General features: G+C 32.8%; 2 protein-coding genes across 2 annotated transcripts in view; both read left to right on the top strand.

Annotated features, from left to right (window-relative positions):
* The first annotated feature begins 4,601 nt into the window (after positions 1-4,601).
* LOC118742793 (alpha-protein kinase 1) overlaps positions 4,602-19,481 on the top strand; it is a 47,631-nt gene continuing 32,751 nt past the window's right edge. Inside the window, exon 1 of the mRNA XM_036475139.1 lies at positions 4,602-4,620. The gene's annotated coding sequence lies outside the window, so the exon portion shown is untranslated. The remainder of the gene's footprint in view (positions 4,621-19,481) is intronic.
* LOC118743821 lies at positions 12,059-14,472 on the top strand. Its single transcript, XM_036476584.1, has one exon. It carries the CDS (start codon positions 12,223-12,225, stop codon positions 14,470-14,472), a length of 2,250 nt encoding a protein of 749 aa, XP_036332477.1. The 5' UTR covers positions 12,059-12,222.

Below are 19,481 nucleotides of genomic sequence, written 5' to 3'. Positions count from 1 at the left end.
GATCCTACAAAACAGTCTTATAGACAATTTTACAGTTTCTGCGTGTACGAAGTCTTTAAATTTTCATTACCATAAAAAAAGTGTTTTGCTCCTTATTAAATGATTACAACAAATAATTCACGTTACGAATATATGTATGTATGTATATATATCAACACCATACAAATTTATATTACTTATTAACATTAAACAGTTAAAACGTTTTCCTGGGAATGTCAGTTATGTCGTTCATTACAATCACAGCACAAATTACTCATTGCGATGGTTTGACAAACTAAATTTTACTTAAAAGTATTAATTTTAATAATACATCTTTTCCACGAAAATACATAAATATGTACTTCCAAGTGAATACAAAAATGTGCTAAATAATTACTTTTTAACCGACTTCACAAAACGGAGGTGGTTATCAGTTCGTCGGAATATTTTATTTATTTTTTAATGTATGTTACCGCAAAACTTTGGACCACGTTGGTACCTCAGGGGTGGTCCCATACTAATTCTGTTTAGATCAGATAATTTGATCGTGAAGAAATTAACGATAATCTTAAATTTTTATATGTGAATTGAAGTCGGTTTTTTTTTTTGCTTAAAAATTACTTGTTTCATAATATGGTTCGTTTAGCAGAAAATTTCCCCATGACATAATTTACTTTCTAACTAGACGCTCACTCACACACTATTACACTTAGTTGGCAATTGTCGTCGGTGGAGGCGCGTCTTTTGCCACCTGTCGTCGTCCGTATGCTTTTAATGTGGGACGAGCAATTGTAGTATGTATTTTGAGAATATACATTAGTCTGGGACGGGACGCGCATACGAAAGAAAAAGTTTGAAAAATACACCACTTACTTCAAAGCTCAAACCAAATTGTTTTTTTAACACTCGTAAGACCTTCAAAATAATATTTTTGTCCAACTTTAACTTTTAAGACTCGATTTGTTTAAATGGTATGTATTTTAATTGAATTTCCTCTAAATCCCTCTTGGTGCATTGATTTTTCTTCAAAATTTCAAAGCTTCAAAAAAATTGTCGTTTAAAAAATTTAACAACAAGTGTCGTTGGAGGTTTTAGGGTGGCCCAAAATAATTTTCGTTTGTTTCTCGAAGCTCTCCAAAACAGTTTTCAGGTTGTTTTAGTTTTTTGTTCGACCCGCTCTAATGTACATGTCTGGAAATGAATGGGGATTCACACGGCGTCAACGATGAAAGCAATACTTATGTATGTCGAAAAGTACATTTCACAAGCTTAGCGCTATAAACCAAGTAATTCACCGTTATTTGTTTAAGTGATTTTAGCTGCGCGTACAGTATTTACTTTTCGAACTTCTAAGTATTTGCTAAGCAAAAGCAATAATCGCTTGCAATTACTTTAAAGAAGACGGCTTTGCTAGCAATATAAGCATCACTACATACGTACATACATATGTACATATGTACATAAGTGCTAATAGATATCTAAATTTTATATTTATTTATGTATGCGCGAGTACCTCTACATAAATATAGAAATTACCGTACATATGCTTATCAGAATGCGTCATGTATCTATGAAAAAATTTGGCGCACAAAGCACGCTTTTTACGTCACATCAACACCTCTAAGGGTGGCAATGAGCAGTCGACTAGCTAGCAGCTGTCGGTCATTGTCTATCCGCTCAATGCCATTGAGTAATTCGTGGGAAACTCGCTTAAATGCTCGCTTTGTATAATAATGAATTAAAATATTTAACTGAGCACGAGTCAAATGTCACGTTGCTCCGGTTAGAGCCAATAACACAGTGCTACAAAAACAATCACGGAATGGGTATTCATGGAAACACGTAAATGCCCCGCAGCCGCGTAAACCTCGTAAATAATCCGATTTTCCATACAAAATTAAGTAAGTTTACGAAGTTTACATGGTTACATGGCAGGAAATTCTTCGAAATCCTTTCGAGAAAATAAATCTTGCTGTAGATTGCCGATGGGATCGGGCACAAAATAAAAATATATATGTTATTGTTCCTCAACCCTTTTGTTTATAATAAAAAAAAACACCCCTTATCATCGTACTTGACGCGCTTATCAAGTAGTACTAGATTGAATATTTTTCATCAAATTTTAAAAACCAAATATGGTTTTAAATGATTATTTATGGATAGAGGATATTAACTTTATTAAGCACCAAAATGAAAATTTTTAAAATCGGGAAAAAACCACCCATGTAATGGTAATTTTCTAAAACTCAAACATTTTCAGTATAGTATATAGGAGGTATACCAAATTTGGTAGAGCTCGTTGAAGTGTCTTACGAGGTACACATATTAGATACAGGTGGGAGGGGCCACCCATTCCCAATATCCAAAAATTGTATGAAAAAAAAATTTTTCTAAAGAATATTAAATAATTCTTCAACCACACTATGCGAAAGATCTGAAAATCCAGTACATAAAAATTCAAGGCCGTATTTATTTAAAAAATACTAAACAATTTTTATCCGCTTTCAAAAAGTGGAACATCAATTTTTTCCGCAATAAAGGTGCTTTAAGAGCAATACGACATGCTTGACAACTTTCATAGACATTTTCGAAATTAGCCATGGTCAAAGTTGGAAAAATTAAAAATATGATTTTTTTTTTCAAATCAACCAAATTAAAATTCCCAACAATCTAAATTTAACAATAACTAGATCTTTATACATAATTTTAGAGGTCTCAGGAACTGTCAAAAAACTATTTTCATATTGTACTCCACCCTACCTAAATTCGACGTTAAGTTTTGTTTCGGGTGTATTTCGTCGCATGGGTAAAAGATTGTCGTATGTTAGTTTCGGCAGATTGTGGGAAATCGCGATTGAAGTTTGGAATGCAATTTCTTTAAAACGCTAAGATAGATTTTCTCCAAAGTCTCTAAAAATGTTACTAGTTCACAAAATTTTTAAATTATTTTATTTTTAAAGTTTGTTGTTAATTAGTTTTGAGTTAATTAAGGATTTTCTTTAGTAAAATTTTTTCGTAAGCGTCATTTGCCCACAATTTGGCAGCCACTTTGTATTAAATACGACAAAATGTGATTAAAATTTTTACTAAATTAACGACATCTTTACTCAATATTTAGGAAACTAAAGGAGATATCTAAAAATGAAGAACGCCATTTTTAAGACATTAATTAGTTTAATATGACTGCATCACTAATTAAATTTTTACTAAATTATCGAAAAAATTGTAGTCAATATCTCGGAAAATAAAGGAGATATCTAAAGACTGATAGTACCATTCGAAAGACCTTATTTCAAAATATATAACTGTATCTGGAACTAAAGATCGTCAAAATTGCACTTACGACAATCTTTTACCCAGGCGACGAATTTAATGTTTTTTTCTTTTTGTAGCACTGTGTAAACACATAACACTGCTATGTATTATGTTTAATACATTGTAATTTAGCAGCTTTTTAATAAGCGTCGAACAATTTAATTGAGTTCATTACGTTGGTGTTCGTGCGAGTAATTGTGGATAGCGCGCTTTTTGTATAGTCGGCTCTATTGTTAATTGGTTTCGGTAAACTAGTTAATCATTTAGTTAGAATGACATGGTAAATGTTTATGAAAATTCGTCATAATTGTGTAAAATGTCAAAAGAGGGAAATCCCTGGTTTTTCTTTAATTCCATGCTCAGCGCAATTTTTTTTCTAAATGGTTCCAAAGTAATTTATAATTTTCGTAGAAAACGAAATCAACGGACCAAAATATTATTATTACAGTATGGATTTTCATCCGAACGGGATTTAAAAAAAAAGCTTTATTTCGAAAACATTTTTTAAGGGTGCTGCCACCAGATTAAAAAGTTACATTTAATTTATTTATAAGTTAAAAACACCAGCTCCGTAGTCGTGTGTGGCCGTCAGCAAAATCTGAAAATTGATGCGCGAGTGTGGGTGTTCATTAAATTAGCAAAAATCACTCATGCCTCCATCTATACTCAACAAAATTAGTTTTAAATTATATTTATTGGAAAAAGTGGGTACCCTCCACAAAAAAATCTAAAGAATCAACGGTAATTTTTAGCACCGTAATATTTGCACCTTATTGGCCTAAAATTGAATGGGCTACAAAACTGCACACCCGAAAATTTTAAAATTTTTATAACAATTTTTTGAGGTTTTATTAATTTTTGGTAATTTTGTGCAAGCTTTGAATGTTCAGTTAATGTGGTTTCTGTTATAGATTGTATCATATTTTAAATGAAAATTATTAAAAATAAATAAGTAAACATGAGTTGCAAACAATACCATTTTGATTTTTGGTGCAAAATCTCAGCATAGCTGTACATATGTGTTAAGTCTCAAAGAATACAAGAACTTTTCATCACCACTGTGAAATTTAATTTGTTTAAAGTTGCTGTACTTAGCTTGGAGTACGCGAAAACTTGCATTACAATTTTAGCAAAAATGTGCTTGAAGAGAATGAGTTTCAAACTATTTCACATAACTTTTTCATTGCTTGAAAACTCTGCTTAAAATATACCTTGCAAAACTTTAAATTTTAACGTCGATATTCTTATTTATGTGTACATACATATATATTATTTATTGTATATTTTAATTTTATTTTCTTTCTTTCAGATTTGCGTTTTAACTCGGTAAGTAATTCGACGAGTTTCGCTGAAAACCTTAAGTGAGACCGAGAATTTATTTATTTGCAGCTTTCTTTTCTGTTACTACCAAGAGGTATGCAATCGAACTAACTTGCCAAATCATTCACTTTTATAATACAGTGTTTAGCAGAACTGGTCTAATGGTGAATTTTTTTTTATTAGCCACAATTTTTTTTTAGCTAAAATTCTGACATTAGGCAAGCAAGTTTAATTAAAATTGCAGGAAAGCATTTATTCAATCACATGTTTTTTTTTACTTTTCCGGGAATATTTTTTTTTTTATTATTTTATTTTTATTATTTTTTTTAGTTATTCAAACTTATGGTTGTTTTATTTGCTAAATATTGCAAAAAATCTGAACATTTTACAAACAATACAGCTGGCTAAATGCGTAAAAATTATGATATTTTCTATTTTTTCTTACATAAATTATTTGCAGTTTATTAGCTTTCTATCTAAATCACAATATTATACTCTATACACGTTAATTGCAAATATTCCCGCTATTTTAGTTAGTCCAAATATGAGCTGGGTTTCTCTTCATCAGCTCCAGTTTAAGGCCGCTGTGGTGTAGTGGTTAGAAGTGCGCACTACCATTCCGCAGGGTCGAACCCAGTTTCCGACTAACATCAAATACAAAAGAAAAGAAAAAGTTTTCTCCTCCGCAGGCAATGGCAAACCTCGCGAGTGTATTTCTGCCATGAAAAACAATTTCTTATAAAAATACAGTCGCCGTTCGGAAACGGCGTAAAACTCTACCTCCTCTTGTGTGACAACTTCAAGGCGCACGCCACAAATCGGAGGAGAAGCTCGGCCCAACATTAACATATTGTAGAAGCGCCAACCTATTTTTATTATTATTACTAAAGTTAATAAAATTAAGAAATCTAAATCTTTCAGTATTTCTGTCGCTGCGAGCCATATTTAAATTTTTCCCAATTTGCTTAAAACTTTGTATTTCATAGAATCTGGACATTTTTCCGAATAAGGACCAACTTAATGTGCACTGGTATGCATATACATGCCTACATATGTAACTACATACCTTAAGTATATGTATGTATGTATGTATGTAGTTTTAATGGTATTTTTCCATAACTACCTTTCTTTTCGCAAAAAGTGGTTATGCTAAAACGTTTTCTCATTGGTAATTTATCTCGGCATTTCCTTCAATGAATTGCGAAAAATTCGCGTCGCTATTGGTTAATTATCAAAAGCAAGATTTTTCATGTTTTATTTTAAATATTTTTGGCAATCGATTGCTCTTTTACTTTTTCGTTGGTAGCACATAGTCGCACATAGTAACACATCGTCTACCGCTGAGTACCGGTTGGCGCGTGACTCACTGGCCAGCGTTGAAAACGTCACAGTTCAAAAATCGGATACATTTGTACCACCGCAGTTTCTTGAATGAGTTCAAACTTGCACGTACATACATACATATCTACATATATACATATTTGTATGTATGTTTGTATGTCATGCATTCATTAATATTTATACGAATAGCGGCATTCACCAGATGGTACCACCTTCACCGCCATCCATCAAGGCATCTAATTAGCGGATCAGTTGCAGCGTTGCCGTTGATTATTTTTTTTTCTCACTGTTAAAATGTTAAATTTTTCTTCGTTTTGCTAAAGTTTTTGATCAAAATAGTCAGAAAGGATAATTTTCCTCAAAACTCCATTGTAAAAAAGGTTACCATTTAAATCAAATTTTCAATTTAGTTTAGAAAGACTGTCATCCAGATCCCGTATAAAGTTCCAGGAAATGTTGGTCTACGCAACTCCCGATCCGCGGTCGTCGCATTTTCAAACCTCCGAGTGTACTTGAAATCGCTTCTCATAAAAACCATTTGCCGTTCGTAGGCGACATAGAACTATAGGGGCCTTCATTTGCGTGACAAGATCAACATGCACATTTGGATAATATGATACCAAACTCGTTTTATGCCTGCGTTCAAAAAAAACTAGCGAAAGGGCAGCTAACTATTATAGGAGTATATGTTGAAAGCCTGAAAGAATGTGTAGGTAATAGTTTTCAAATCAAGCAACTGTTAGGCCCAATTTCAGATGTCTTCTTTAAGTAGAGATTGTTGATTAACTTCAACGATTCATGTTCAGATCTGCATTTAAATGGCCAGTATTGGCTATTTGAGTATGAGATATGCAACCCTGTGTTTGTACCAAACAATCAAGATTGATAGATAGGTTGTTTTATCAATCTAGCCAAAGAACAATCAGCTGTTCAGTGCAAAATGTAAACAAACAAACAAATACCACAACAATTTCAAAGAGTAAGCAACAGTGTTGCCACTTGTTTGGCATATTTAAATAAAGTTGATCCGAAACCCAAAGAAAGGTAGTTGGCATCTAAAAAACAATCCAAACTTAAACTTAAGTGCTGTTTAAATATTCATTTGAAATTAGCCCTTATACTATAACAAAATTGAGCCTTAGATTGCCTTTACTTACTTACTGCTTACTTTTTATATCTATGACCAATTTACCAAGCTTGGTAAGAAAAGCCTAATTACGGCTTTATTCAAACAACTAGTAAGTCCCAGCATTTTTCGTTTTATTAAGACCCCTTAAGTAATTTCGTTAATTTTAACGGGATTTGGTAAATTTTTTGTACGATTTTGGTAAATTTTATTTTTCAGCCGCGGCAACACTGGTCAATTGTTGTATTTTGTTACCACCAAGGTGTTGCCACTTAGGGGGTGGTTGTTGTAATTTTGGCAATATCGGCATACCAGCGTTACGGGAATGCCTACTCCTATTTATTCCAATTTCATTTCTGGGCAAAATGGAACAAAAAATGGAGCAGACAAATTTGTGAAAAAAGTATGCGTAGCTATCACTTTTGCTTTGACTTTTCGTTTCCAATTCATTGGAAAATTTGAGCTACAATTTCCAATAATTGTGATTTTGTAAGTAAATTTTTGGTAAAATATATACATATGCATATAGACTTGCCCGGCTATAGATATTTGAATGGGAGTGTGTGTATGTATGCCCACTTGCACAATTGCCCTGTACCTTTATTCACCTGAGCGTGAGATTATTCACACAAAAGACGCTCGCGCTGGCCACGCCACGCTCGATGACGTCGTCGAGCTAAATTTAACTTCATTGAAAATAGTTTACGTGGTCAGAATCATTCACGCTCTCATGTCTTAAAAAAAACGAATTAATCAGATGTTTGAGTTTCAATTTAGGTGAAGCTATTATTGCGGTCATATCTGTTGCTATGATATTACCGCCTGCGCTTCTGACATTGCATTTAGCGGATACGAGGTATTTCGCGCCAAACGGCGATATGAGGCCAGATACGAGTATTTGGTTAGCTGGCTGCAGTGCTTCCTCGTAGCTGCGTAGAAAATAAATTAGTGCGTTTTGGCGCCATTTTGATGCACTTCTCGTTGGAAATGAGTTTTATCTATGTAAATCCTAGATTGCTTGGCCAAACCAACGTGACTCTCTCATGAATTTATCTGATCCAAACCAACGAAAAGACTCCTTCCTCCGCCAATTCATTAGCTTTCTTATTGCCTTCGATACTTCTAAGTACGGGAGCACAGATAAATGATACAATTATTGCATTTGCTAATCGAATATGCTATTGCTAGCATGTGAGCTTTCAAAAGAAGATAAAAACTCGGTTGTTCGTTGCACGTCTCTGAGCTCTCTTGATACCCTCTGCCGATATGCCTGGGATAGCCGATTTGCCTGAGAATCCCTTAATTCATGAACCAACTACAGTCCTATTCTGCGTGTTAGCGAACATTTTGTAACCGGGAAATTTTGTTACCAAAAATTTTCACCACTTTTATCCGCAATTCTAGGTGCTTTGGTACTGCAGTTTACTTCTATTTGACACGTAGATCATGGATCCTCAGTCTTGTCCCTAAATTTAATTTGGCAACCTTCCGCCATCTTGGATTTAGGTTTTTTTTGGGTTTTTTTGCGATTTGCAAGCTTATTTTTCGTAAAAAAATAGTTAAATACAAATATGTAGAGAATTTCATTTCCCATATTTGTTATATAGAAGGTTCTTTAAAAATAGCATTTTTTATTGTAAAAAATTAGCAAAAACTGTGAAAAAATTTTACATTGTTACGGTTTTCGCCTTATTTTGACAATTTCTGTTGAAAGTACATAGCATATTGAAACTCCAAAGATGTAGAGAATTTCATGCTCCACAACTTTTGTACCTACATTTGTTTTGTACGACGCTTAGATCACGGCCTGGAACGCGATAAACATACATAGCGATTAGCCCAGTAAAATTAGATAAATTTGGTAGGAAAAAAAATAAAAAATTTGTAACAGCGATTTTTTGATGCAGTTTACTTCTATTTGACACGTAGATCATGGATCCCCAGTCTTGCCCCTAAATTTCAAAAACCGTGACAATGTAAAACTTTTTCGCAGTTTTTGCTAATTTTTTACAATAAACAATTGAATTTTTAGAAAACCTTCTATATAACAAATGTGGGTTAATAATGTCTCTACATATTTGTATGTAATCATTTTTTACGAAAAATGCAAAATAAGCATGAAAATCGCAAAAAAACAAAAAAAACTTAAATCCAAGATAGCGGAATGTTGCCAAATGAAATTTAGGGGCAAGACTGTGGATCCATGATCCACGTGTCAAATAGAAGTAAACTGCATCAAAAAATTGCTGTTACAATTTAAAAAAAAGGCTAATTTTACTGGGCTAAATGTAGTCATATTAATGTTGCTCTGTGATGAAAACTTCAAGAATTTGCTTTAAGAAATCGTACGGAAATTTCTTTACGAGTGCGTGCCAATCCTTCCATATGATTTTATTTCATAAATTCGTAAAGAAATAACCCGGAACATAGCTCCGATACTCTTAAAATTTTGTTAAGATTGTGAGATGTTAGCGACGGTTATCACGGCACGCTCGCGTTGTTGCTAAGCTAAATACACCTCTTCTCAATAGATATCAGTCTGCTACAAACGAGTACATACACATATATTTATATGTACATACCAGAGAGCTGCTTTGAGTATGATCGAGCCTTTTTGATCACCCTCGCTAAAAATCGAGCACACGCGAACGCCACACTCGGCCACTATGTGTTCGATCGAAATGCTTACCCGAAATGGCTTCTTTCCTACCATTTCTTTTAACCGATAAAACGGTTTTTATACTTAAAATAAGATTTCCAAGAAAAGTGGTGTGTGCTTTTAACCAGACGTACGTACCGACATGTATTTCGACCAGCTGAATCCGTGGGTTCGAGCCCCACGGCCAGTAGAATTTTCATTTATTTCGATTTCATTCTTTTTTTGATAAGTTCTATATATTTTTTTCGTTGCTTTCAGTTAGTTGTTGTTGACTTTTTATAAAAAATGTGATAGAAAATAAAACAAATGAAAATAAGATAAATTAAAATTAAATATATAAATCAAATAAGTATATACCTACATATGTACATAAGTGGCATAGAGTTGCAGATGTCTGGTACATACGTATCTTCATATGTACCTATAAAGTTTTCTTGGTCATTTTGTCAGCTACTAACTACTTATTGCCAGCCGCTATTACGTATGCGGCTCCCCCATAGTCATGCTTCATTCATTTGGAATTTATTATACATAAATACTATTCACAAATTTTATGAATAAACTCTACTGAAGGCTAACGTTTATTTTCTTGTTTATCTTTCACACGCTTCGTGGTATGAAGTATCAAATTATAATGAGATGTTGTGAAATTCTACTGGCAGCTTTTGTTAAAATTTGGCAAATTTTTTTCGCAAAGTGCAAAGTTAAATAAATAAAAAATCTGAAGCCAATTCTGGTTTTATGAAACTATGAAGTGAAAATGAAAAATTCAATGCCAGTGAAAAATTAATTTTTTTCACTTTATCACTTTTCGTTTTATCATTTTAAGCGATTCTCGACCATTAAAGGCTATTCCATTAACACCTAGCAAGTAATTATTTGGTAAATTATTGTGAGTTTAAGACAATGATATTCTTTACCACAAGATGATGGTTTTGAAAAAAAAAACACCCAACTTTTCTTTTTCACAACCACACAACTTTGCGAAAAAAAAGTTTTCACATGGAAAATTTTTTGACAAATTAATTTTTTAACATTTGAAAGCAGAATCGTATTTTTATGTCACTAGTCCATTTAATATGGCAAAAATGACAAATGACAAAGTCGGGCATTAAAAAAAAATTGTGTCATTACATTAAAAAATAATCATTAAGTTCATTTCCACATGACATTTTTTTTAAATGGCGTAAATTTTTTGTCATTTCAATGCCTAGTGGAAATTCGGCATAAGCTAACTTTCTAAACAGATGGTAACCCTTTCCAAAAAATATGATATGAGTTAGTCCAGGTCATAAGATATCTATATGCCAATTTATATCCAAAGAAAGAGCAACAAACATACTCACACACGCACTGACTTTCAGATTTATAATATCCCTAGGATTCTATTTAAACGGCAATTAAATTGATTCTAAATTCACAAGATACTTTCATCCTATGTCAAAATTGTTTTGAAACTTATACAGCGTTTTTTACTCAAATAAAAACTTTTTATTTTATTTGATTTTGCTAAAAAATATGTTTGAAATGCAGCCTTTTTAAACTTCTCTAGTTTGATACCCATATTCAAATATTTCGCTAAACATGTTAATTAAACTGATTTCAACTTTTTGAACAGGTGGCACCCCTCTTAAAGATCACTTACGAGACATATCATATTTGAACCAGTTTCGTTAGACATCCATGTTTATAATAATAGGTCAAGATTTTTTCGCACAAATCACTTTATTCGATTTACAACCATAAATAAATATAATTTGAGCAATTTCGCGAAATTCGAACTTTTATAACAGTTATTGTTATTAACTTTTTTTGATGAATTCAGTAATTATTCATTATCAACTGATTCATAATAATAGTTAATTAGACACGCTTTAGCCTAATTGTTAAAATTTTTGAAATATTTTTTTTTTGTATAAATTTTTTAATTTTTATAAGATTTTTACAAACAAATGGAAATATTTATTACTTCGCGATCAGATTTTTTAATCTGTTCCATTGAATATCAATTCTTATTCTATAATACATTATTTGAAAAATTAAAAAATTTATACAAAATAATGATTATTTGAAAAATTTAAACAATCAGGCTAAAGCGTGTCTAATTAACTATTATTATGAATCAGTGGATAATGAATAATTACTGAATTCATCAAAAAAAAGTTATTAACAATAACTCTTGCAAAAATTCGAGATTTGCAAAATTGCTCAAATTATATATTTTTTTTATGGTTGTAAACCGAATAAAGTGATTTGTGCGAAAAAATCTTGACCATCCAATTTTGGGTGGTCTACTTGAGAGATTTTCACTTAGTATGAAAGATCTTCGGTTCTTATTTTAAGTTATTTAAATTTTCCTCAATTTAATGTACTTAAGCTGAATTAAGTGCAATTTAAGTTTTTGTATCATCGAGACATGGCTGTGATTTTCACAATCCCATTTTCCTTTTGACACTTTGAAATTGAAATTTCGTTCAAAGAAATGTTGAACGCGTCAAAACAACCACTATTTATTTATGTATTTTGGATATTTTTACAATTCTACAAGCGTGAATGCTGTAATGCAGCAAATTTTCTTACCAAAATGGTAAGTATTATTTGTTGCAACTTCGGCGCCCGTTCAAAGAAAGTGAAAAGTTTAATTGTGACAAAAATTTTCAGGGTTTTCTATTACTTCTTTATTGTTGCACAAATTTACCAGCCGCAAGCTTCTGAACCACAGAATCAGGAGACAATTGAAGGAGCTGCTATGGATACTGTCGACTGGCCTGGGTTACTTGCAGACCTACGCGACAGTTGGCAATCGCCGATTTCTTACTTACGAAAGCGTGGTTATCTCCCGCCCGTCAATGATAATCTGTTAGAAGAAAAACTAAATGAACTTCGTGCAATGAAAGTTAACGAGCCTAAGGAAAACTCCAATTTGGATTTATTCAGCGAAAAGGGCATTGAAAATGTTGGCGCTGAAACTAGCGCTGCCTCGGCTTCCTCTGTAGGTAGCACGACCAATGACATCAAACCACCAAACGTTTTAAGCGCAACAAAAACTGATATTCTGAACCCTATTGAGCACGCCAATCTCAACAACGCTATTGTGACATACGCTAGTCAGCAACAAAATGCACCGGAATCCATAGATAATCTGTTTAAAGATTTATCAAACGATGTTCAACCGAATTCAGATGCGGAGCTGGACCAGGAATTCGATGAAGACTCAGATGGCTTCAGGAATAACATAGCAAATGCCTGCGCTAAAAAGCCATCGACCGGCGGTTCCAAATCCAAATCAAAGCCAGCGCATAAATGTAAAGCCAAGTCCAAATCGCACTCTCAGCCGAAGTCGAAGCCTGGTTTCTTTACAAGACTAAAGCAAAAGTTGTCGTCAATGTTTACGAAGTCCAAAGCGGTAGACCCAAAGAAGCCACCCAACAAAAAACCAGCCCTTAGCGTTGATTACGCCAATTACGTTGTCAAGTATTTAGCGCCACATAGAGATATGACTACTGGCTCCAACACTTGGAGCGTAAACGACTTAAATGGGGAATATGCTGGCATAAATAGTTATGGAGATTGGGAGAGGGGCGAAAAAGGATTGTATAGAAGAGACCACAGTGCGTTGAAGGGCAATAATTTAAGCGGAAAGGAAGCATCTTTAAGGTCCATTGAATCCAATGTACTTGAAGATGTGGCAGCAGGAGCGAAGGATGCACCTTTAAAAGTATTTCCATTCAACGATTTTAATTTTGGAAATCTTAATGTGAAAAAGCTGATGACCAAAGATAACTCCAGTCAGGTGGATGACACCAAACTTGCCGATTTGAAAAGCTTTAACTCTAAAGACGCAGAACTGAATAAGATTGTGCATAGCTTGGCAGAGCAACAACCAACTGAAAAAGACACGAATAGCATAAAAAGTGAAAAGTCGGACTCGAAAGATGATTTCAATTTAAAAGAGTTAAGTTTTAGCAAGAATTCGGGAAGTGCGCTACAAGATAATAACAGCTTCAAGGACAAGCCTACAAAAGACTTCAGCTTAAAAGAACTGGCACCTAAGATCGATGAAACATTTGTTGGCAATACACCGAAAAATACAGAGGCAGCTTCTAATAAAGAAATAAGTGCGAACGATGATTTGGGGGATCTGACAATGTCTAGTTTTAATGTGAAAAATCCGGATGTCAGTGCGAAAGTTAATATGCATAAGGGTTTGCACATCAACGATCTCGACTTCTCCATACCTGATTTGCCAGAGTGGGGCTGGAAAAGTCTGGCGCCTTCCCCTCCTTTAAAGGTTGCCTTATCCAAAGATACTGGTGCAAAAGATTTTGGTAACTTGGGTATGCCGAGCCTCAAGCTGAAGATACTCGAGTCCAATGCAGAGCAAGCAGCAGCAGCACCAGCGAGTGCCGAAGCTCAGGACGAATCTGATCAACCTCCAGTGCATAGGTTTGATACAGAAAGTAACAATTTTGGCGTAAGTGCTGGGTATTCAAGAGACCGCAACGTAAACGTGCGACAAGATATGCCCAATATGAGTGGGAAAAGTGCTAACGAAAACCCAAATCATGAGGCGGTTAAAGAAACGAACATTAAACATTTTGAAATTGGCGAATTAAATACTAAAATGGATGACAACAATCTGGATTTAGATCGACAGTTTACAAGGCAGGTGTTGGAAAAAGTTTTGCGTAGTTCAGCTCAAAACAGTGAGCGCGATAAGCAATTGAGGTGAAATCAAGGGATACGAGTATTTCGTAGTTTTATTTATTATGTATACTTAAAACAGTTTACTATTTACATACATAAATACACATTATATATAGTTAACGATTCATGTAAATAAACAGTTTTACGACACTTGATAGTCATCAGTTGCGTTTTTTAATGGCGCATACTACATACATTTAAGGTTAACAACTTATGTAACAGGAGCAATGCTTAATTTTTTTTTTATTATCATATACGCAGCCAAACAAAAAATGCTTAAGCACAGGTATGAAATCAGGCTTTAAATTGACGAGACAATCTCGTTATGATGTGCCTAGATTTAAAAATCAAGGGGTCAGTCCATGTCAAATCGACCAATGGTTATAATTATATAAAAAAAAGTTCTACCAAAGGAAAAATCGCAAGTTTATTTTTTGTATATCTTAAAAGCTTTTGTAGTTAAAAAAGTGGTTCTGGTCCCGTTAAAAAAAAAAATATAAAAAAGGTTTATTTAAAGAAAAGGTCTATAAAAATTAAAAGAAAAATACTGATTTATGAAATCAAAAAAAAAAAATCAAAAAATCGTGAAAGTAACAACTTACAAAAAACTTTTCCTAATTTTGTTATACAAAACCTTTAATCGATCTTAAAATATCATGGCATTTTAATTTTTTTTGTATTAGAACTAAACTTTTGCATTTTGGTTTTTATTTGCGAACTCTGAATAAACTCATGTTAAAAAATGTTTGTTTAATTAAAATTTATTTCTAATTTAGAGTTTGCAACACATTTTCTTCAGAGTTCAAAAATTCGTATTTCAAAAGGAAACCTTCTTGAAAACTTCTAGATATTTTAAGATCAGCTAAAGTTATTGCATAAAAAAGCTTAGCCAAAAATGTACACATATAAGTTTTTGTTTTTACGATTGTTTGAATTTCGGGATTTCGTAATTTTTTTATTTTTCGATTGTTTGTAAATAGCCCCCATCATCACCATAAAAACGAGGCCAGAACCAGTTTTGTAACTATAATAGTTTTTAAGATATGTATTTATAAAATAAATTGCAAAATCCGTGAAACTGTGAAATTTTGAACTTTCCATTTTGTTTATATTCTTATCTAGCTCAGGCTAGCATTTCATTGGGTCCAATGCATAAAAAGCGAATAAATTTTCTGAGTCAATTTTTAAGTACAATTATTGAGTCTGACATAATTTGGCGGGATCAACGAAAAGTTCCTAAAATTAATATAACGTGTGTCAGCATACCTTTCTACATACATACATACATATGTATGTGGCGCATGATTTTGGTTTCTTTCGATTTGCAGCAAATTAGATTCATAGTCATTTCCCAATGCTTGGACGCAAATAAATAAATTTTTTCAAGCAGAGAATTTCATTTTAAAAAAAGATAGTAATTCTCATCGTGTAGAATTAAAAAAAAAAATGCAGGTGAGTAGAAAATTCAGTTCTCTATTACATAAATAGTTTAGAAATATACCGCAACAAATTATTTCATCAATTTTATATAAAAACATTGTTAATTATCTAAACAATTCCAAGTTTCAAACTTTGTACAATAATTGGAAAAATTCAACACGCTTTCATCAAAATTAAAAAAAAAAAAAACATTTGGATTATGCAGTTTTATACCACATTCATGATATGCAAATTTGATGTGGCTAAGAATTTGCGTAAAGTTTTAATAATTACACATTAATCTTTAAAGTTTCGCTGGAATGTCCTCGCCAGTAACAGGTAAACACGATAGAAAAAAATGCATTTGAGGTTTAATCTCATTCTTTATGCACAGGGCCCACTCTTCCACGCATTTGCACTTCACTTTTCTGCAACTGTCTTCTTCACTAGAATTATCGATTTCATCCAATCCAACGCATATATGTATATATATACATTCATTTGTACATATTTCCAAATAGTTTTTGCCGTGAAATCCAGAAAAGTTGGCGTCTAAAAATAATGTGGCAAAAATCAACAAACACTTTGACTTCTTCTACATATGTACATACATACATATATGACCATTAGTGTGCATCCATATAAAAAAATCGGACTGATATGAAAATAGCTCCCAGAAATCGAGCTTAAAAATCGAGCGAAAAATGTTTAAGCTTGACAGGTCTGCATATTTTTATTATTTTAACAACGGAATCCTGCTGAGATTTTTTGGAGGCAAGTTCAAATCGGACCTCCTCACGTAAATCTTAATATTTTTGCGAAATATTTTAGTGGACGCCTTAAAATGTAATAAATAGTGTAATTCCGGTGGAAAATCCGCAACTTTTTTTTGGTGAGGCACTCTAATGTATGTATACCTCATAATAGTATCATTTCCTTTAAATCACCGTTTACGTATAAACATGTGCATTGTAATTTTACGCCAACAAGATCACACCTTTTCTAAATACGTAATACGTAAGTATATTCATATAAAATATGTGTGTGGGCCCAGGGGCACCTGATATATTTACCCATATCGATGCGTACATAATTTTAAATGAACTTGTGCAGTTGGGCATTGTCTTAACACAGTATATATGTATGCGTGTGTAAACAAATCAAAACATTATTAATTACGCAAATAGAGCGCATGAGAAATATCATCAAAATATTCAATGTACTCATCTTTGCTTCGAATGCACTACATATGTACATACATGTGTATGTACGTACTAAATTGGTGTGATTGTGAGCCTATAAAATAATTTTTGGAAATTTTTATAGATCCCGAAAGTAGTGCGTGTATCCATTTCCCCTTACACAGGTAGTATGGGTATAGATGTACTGGTAAACAAATATCTAGCTGAGTGTTACTGTTCAATACTGCTCTATTTATACTAAATATTATTATACCTGCACACATATGTATGTATCTACACACGCTTAGAAAAAAAGTCTTAAACGAATTGCAATGAAAATCACACTGTATTGGTTAAAATCGAAAAATTTACGCTTTCTGAGAATTCTATTTATTTGAAGTGGATTTTCTCCAGCAGATGATTATGTGTGTATTCTACATGTTTCTGCGATCTCCTTTACGTTTGATTTGTGTTTATATTTTGTTTACACAAATCGACTTGTTTCCCGAGCAAACAAACAAATCTGGAAGTATGTATGTATGAAATATATCTGTAGAAAATAAGTGAATGCATACTTATTAACCAGCAAAATACAAAGGGAAAACTCATATTTTGTTCGTATTCGTTGCCACGTTATTTCACATGCAAATATAGCCACTCGATATTCCACTCAGAGGTTTGCGATATGAGGACTTTTTTTGCGAACTCTCGGCTAAACTAATCAAATGATGAAAAAATAGACAGATAGCTAAGCAAATAGAAAATTCTTACCTTGGTTAGTTAGTAAATTTAGTAAAAAAAAAAAACAAAACAAAGGTCACATTATCCGTGACAGAGGAATTTATAATTCCATCTCCATGGTCAGGCATGTGGATAACCAAAGTGCATGGTACTTCTAAGGCCGACCTACCACTGCCCAGCACTTACTGCGATCTGAGTTTAGACCCTCGGTAATAGAAAGTCTGCTTGACGAGCTTGGTTGTGATCAACCTATTTGTTAGGACCCTGATGACCGCTTGGATGTCTGAAAAGATATCTATAAAAGCGCCTTTCTGGCACTGATACAATGGCACTACCTGAAAGAATGTGGGCCATCCTTCGGTCTGACATTATGATCTGGAATACTCTGACGAAGCGGAAAATTCCCATACGCACAGTGGTTCAAACAAGTGTTTTTTTTTTAATATTCACATCCTTTTTAAAACTTAAATTTTTAGATTTCTTTTTTATTAAAATAATTGGGGTATAGGTTATAAATTATTATTCTCTAGTGCATTTGGGATTTGTAAACAGAGTTGAAAATATTACCACATAGCCAGATAACCAGACAGGTATGAATACCCTAATTATTCGCGCTTTAACCAAAACCATACAAATCAAAGTTTTAGACTTCATAAAAAATTTAAAAAATTTGCACCAAAGTATCGAATCTTTTAATCTGGTGTCTTCGGTTTTATAGCCCACAAACTTTTAGTGTGTAATAAAGTGCAAGTTTCAAACGGTTAAATAACCCCTTTGATTTTTAAGTTTTTTTTTTTTACTGACGGCTTTTACGGTTTTTTTTTATATAACAAGTGGAATTCATAGAAACTGGTTTTGATTTTTTTAATATTTTTTGCAAACGATCTTGCGCATTTTATTCCGTAAAAAATTCATGTCTACATTGAAGGAAGTGCAAAGATCTGTCAGCAAAAAAAAAGATATGTATTAAAAAACAACGCGATTTTTATGTAATAAAATTTTATGGGCTATAAAACTGCATACCCAAAAGTGTACTAAAAACTCAGGTTAATCAGTTCGTATATATTCTGTATACAATTTGAAACTATGATTTATATAATTTTGATTAAAGCATGACAATATATATTAATAAAAGCATATCGTAAACCATGATGCAATAATACAAGGTGTTATCGGTTGGCAACTTCTCGCTCTAATTCCGCCATATTGACTGCCTTAGGTGAAACAGTGTTACTTCTTTAAAAATTCTTTGCCTAATAATATAGTTGATTTTTTTTAATTTTTTCTCAGTATACACATTTTGTTTTCTCAAAAAGGTCTTTTATCTTATTTTATTTCATTTCATTACGAATATACTATAAAAAAGCAAATTTTGTTTAGAAGAAAGTATGAAATTTTATATTTTTCCCCCAAATGGGGATTCATTTTTTCCGTTTTTCTTCTTATCCTACTGAACTAAGGCAGTGTCAAATCGAGCTGCCACAACTGATACCACCTTGTATTTTGCATCATGATCATAAAAATTTTTAACTAGAATAACTATGTATGTGAAAATTAACAAAAAATAAATAAATAAATATATGAACACTTATTTATATTCCTGTGGCTTGTTCTTCTCGAATGCACAAGCAATATTAACTTAGAGCTTAGATTCCTTTTTAGACCAAAGTTAAACTAATAGATCTGTATTATT

Source organism: Rhagoletis pomonella, unplaced genomic scaffold (assembly GCF_013731165.1).
Source record: "Rhagoletis pomonella isolate Grant_MI unplaced genomic scaffold, Rhpom_1.0 Rhpom_scaffold_00007, whole genome shotgun sequence".
NCBI lineage: Eukaryota > Metazoa > Arthropoda > Insecta > Diptera > Tephritidae > Rhagoletis > Rhagoletis pomonella.
The sequence above is the reverse complement of the archived record's forward strand: the minus strand, read 5'-3'. Positions and strand labels throughout refer to the sequence as shown.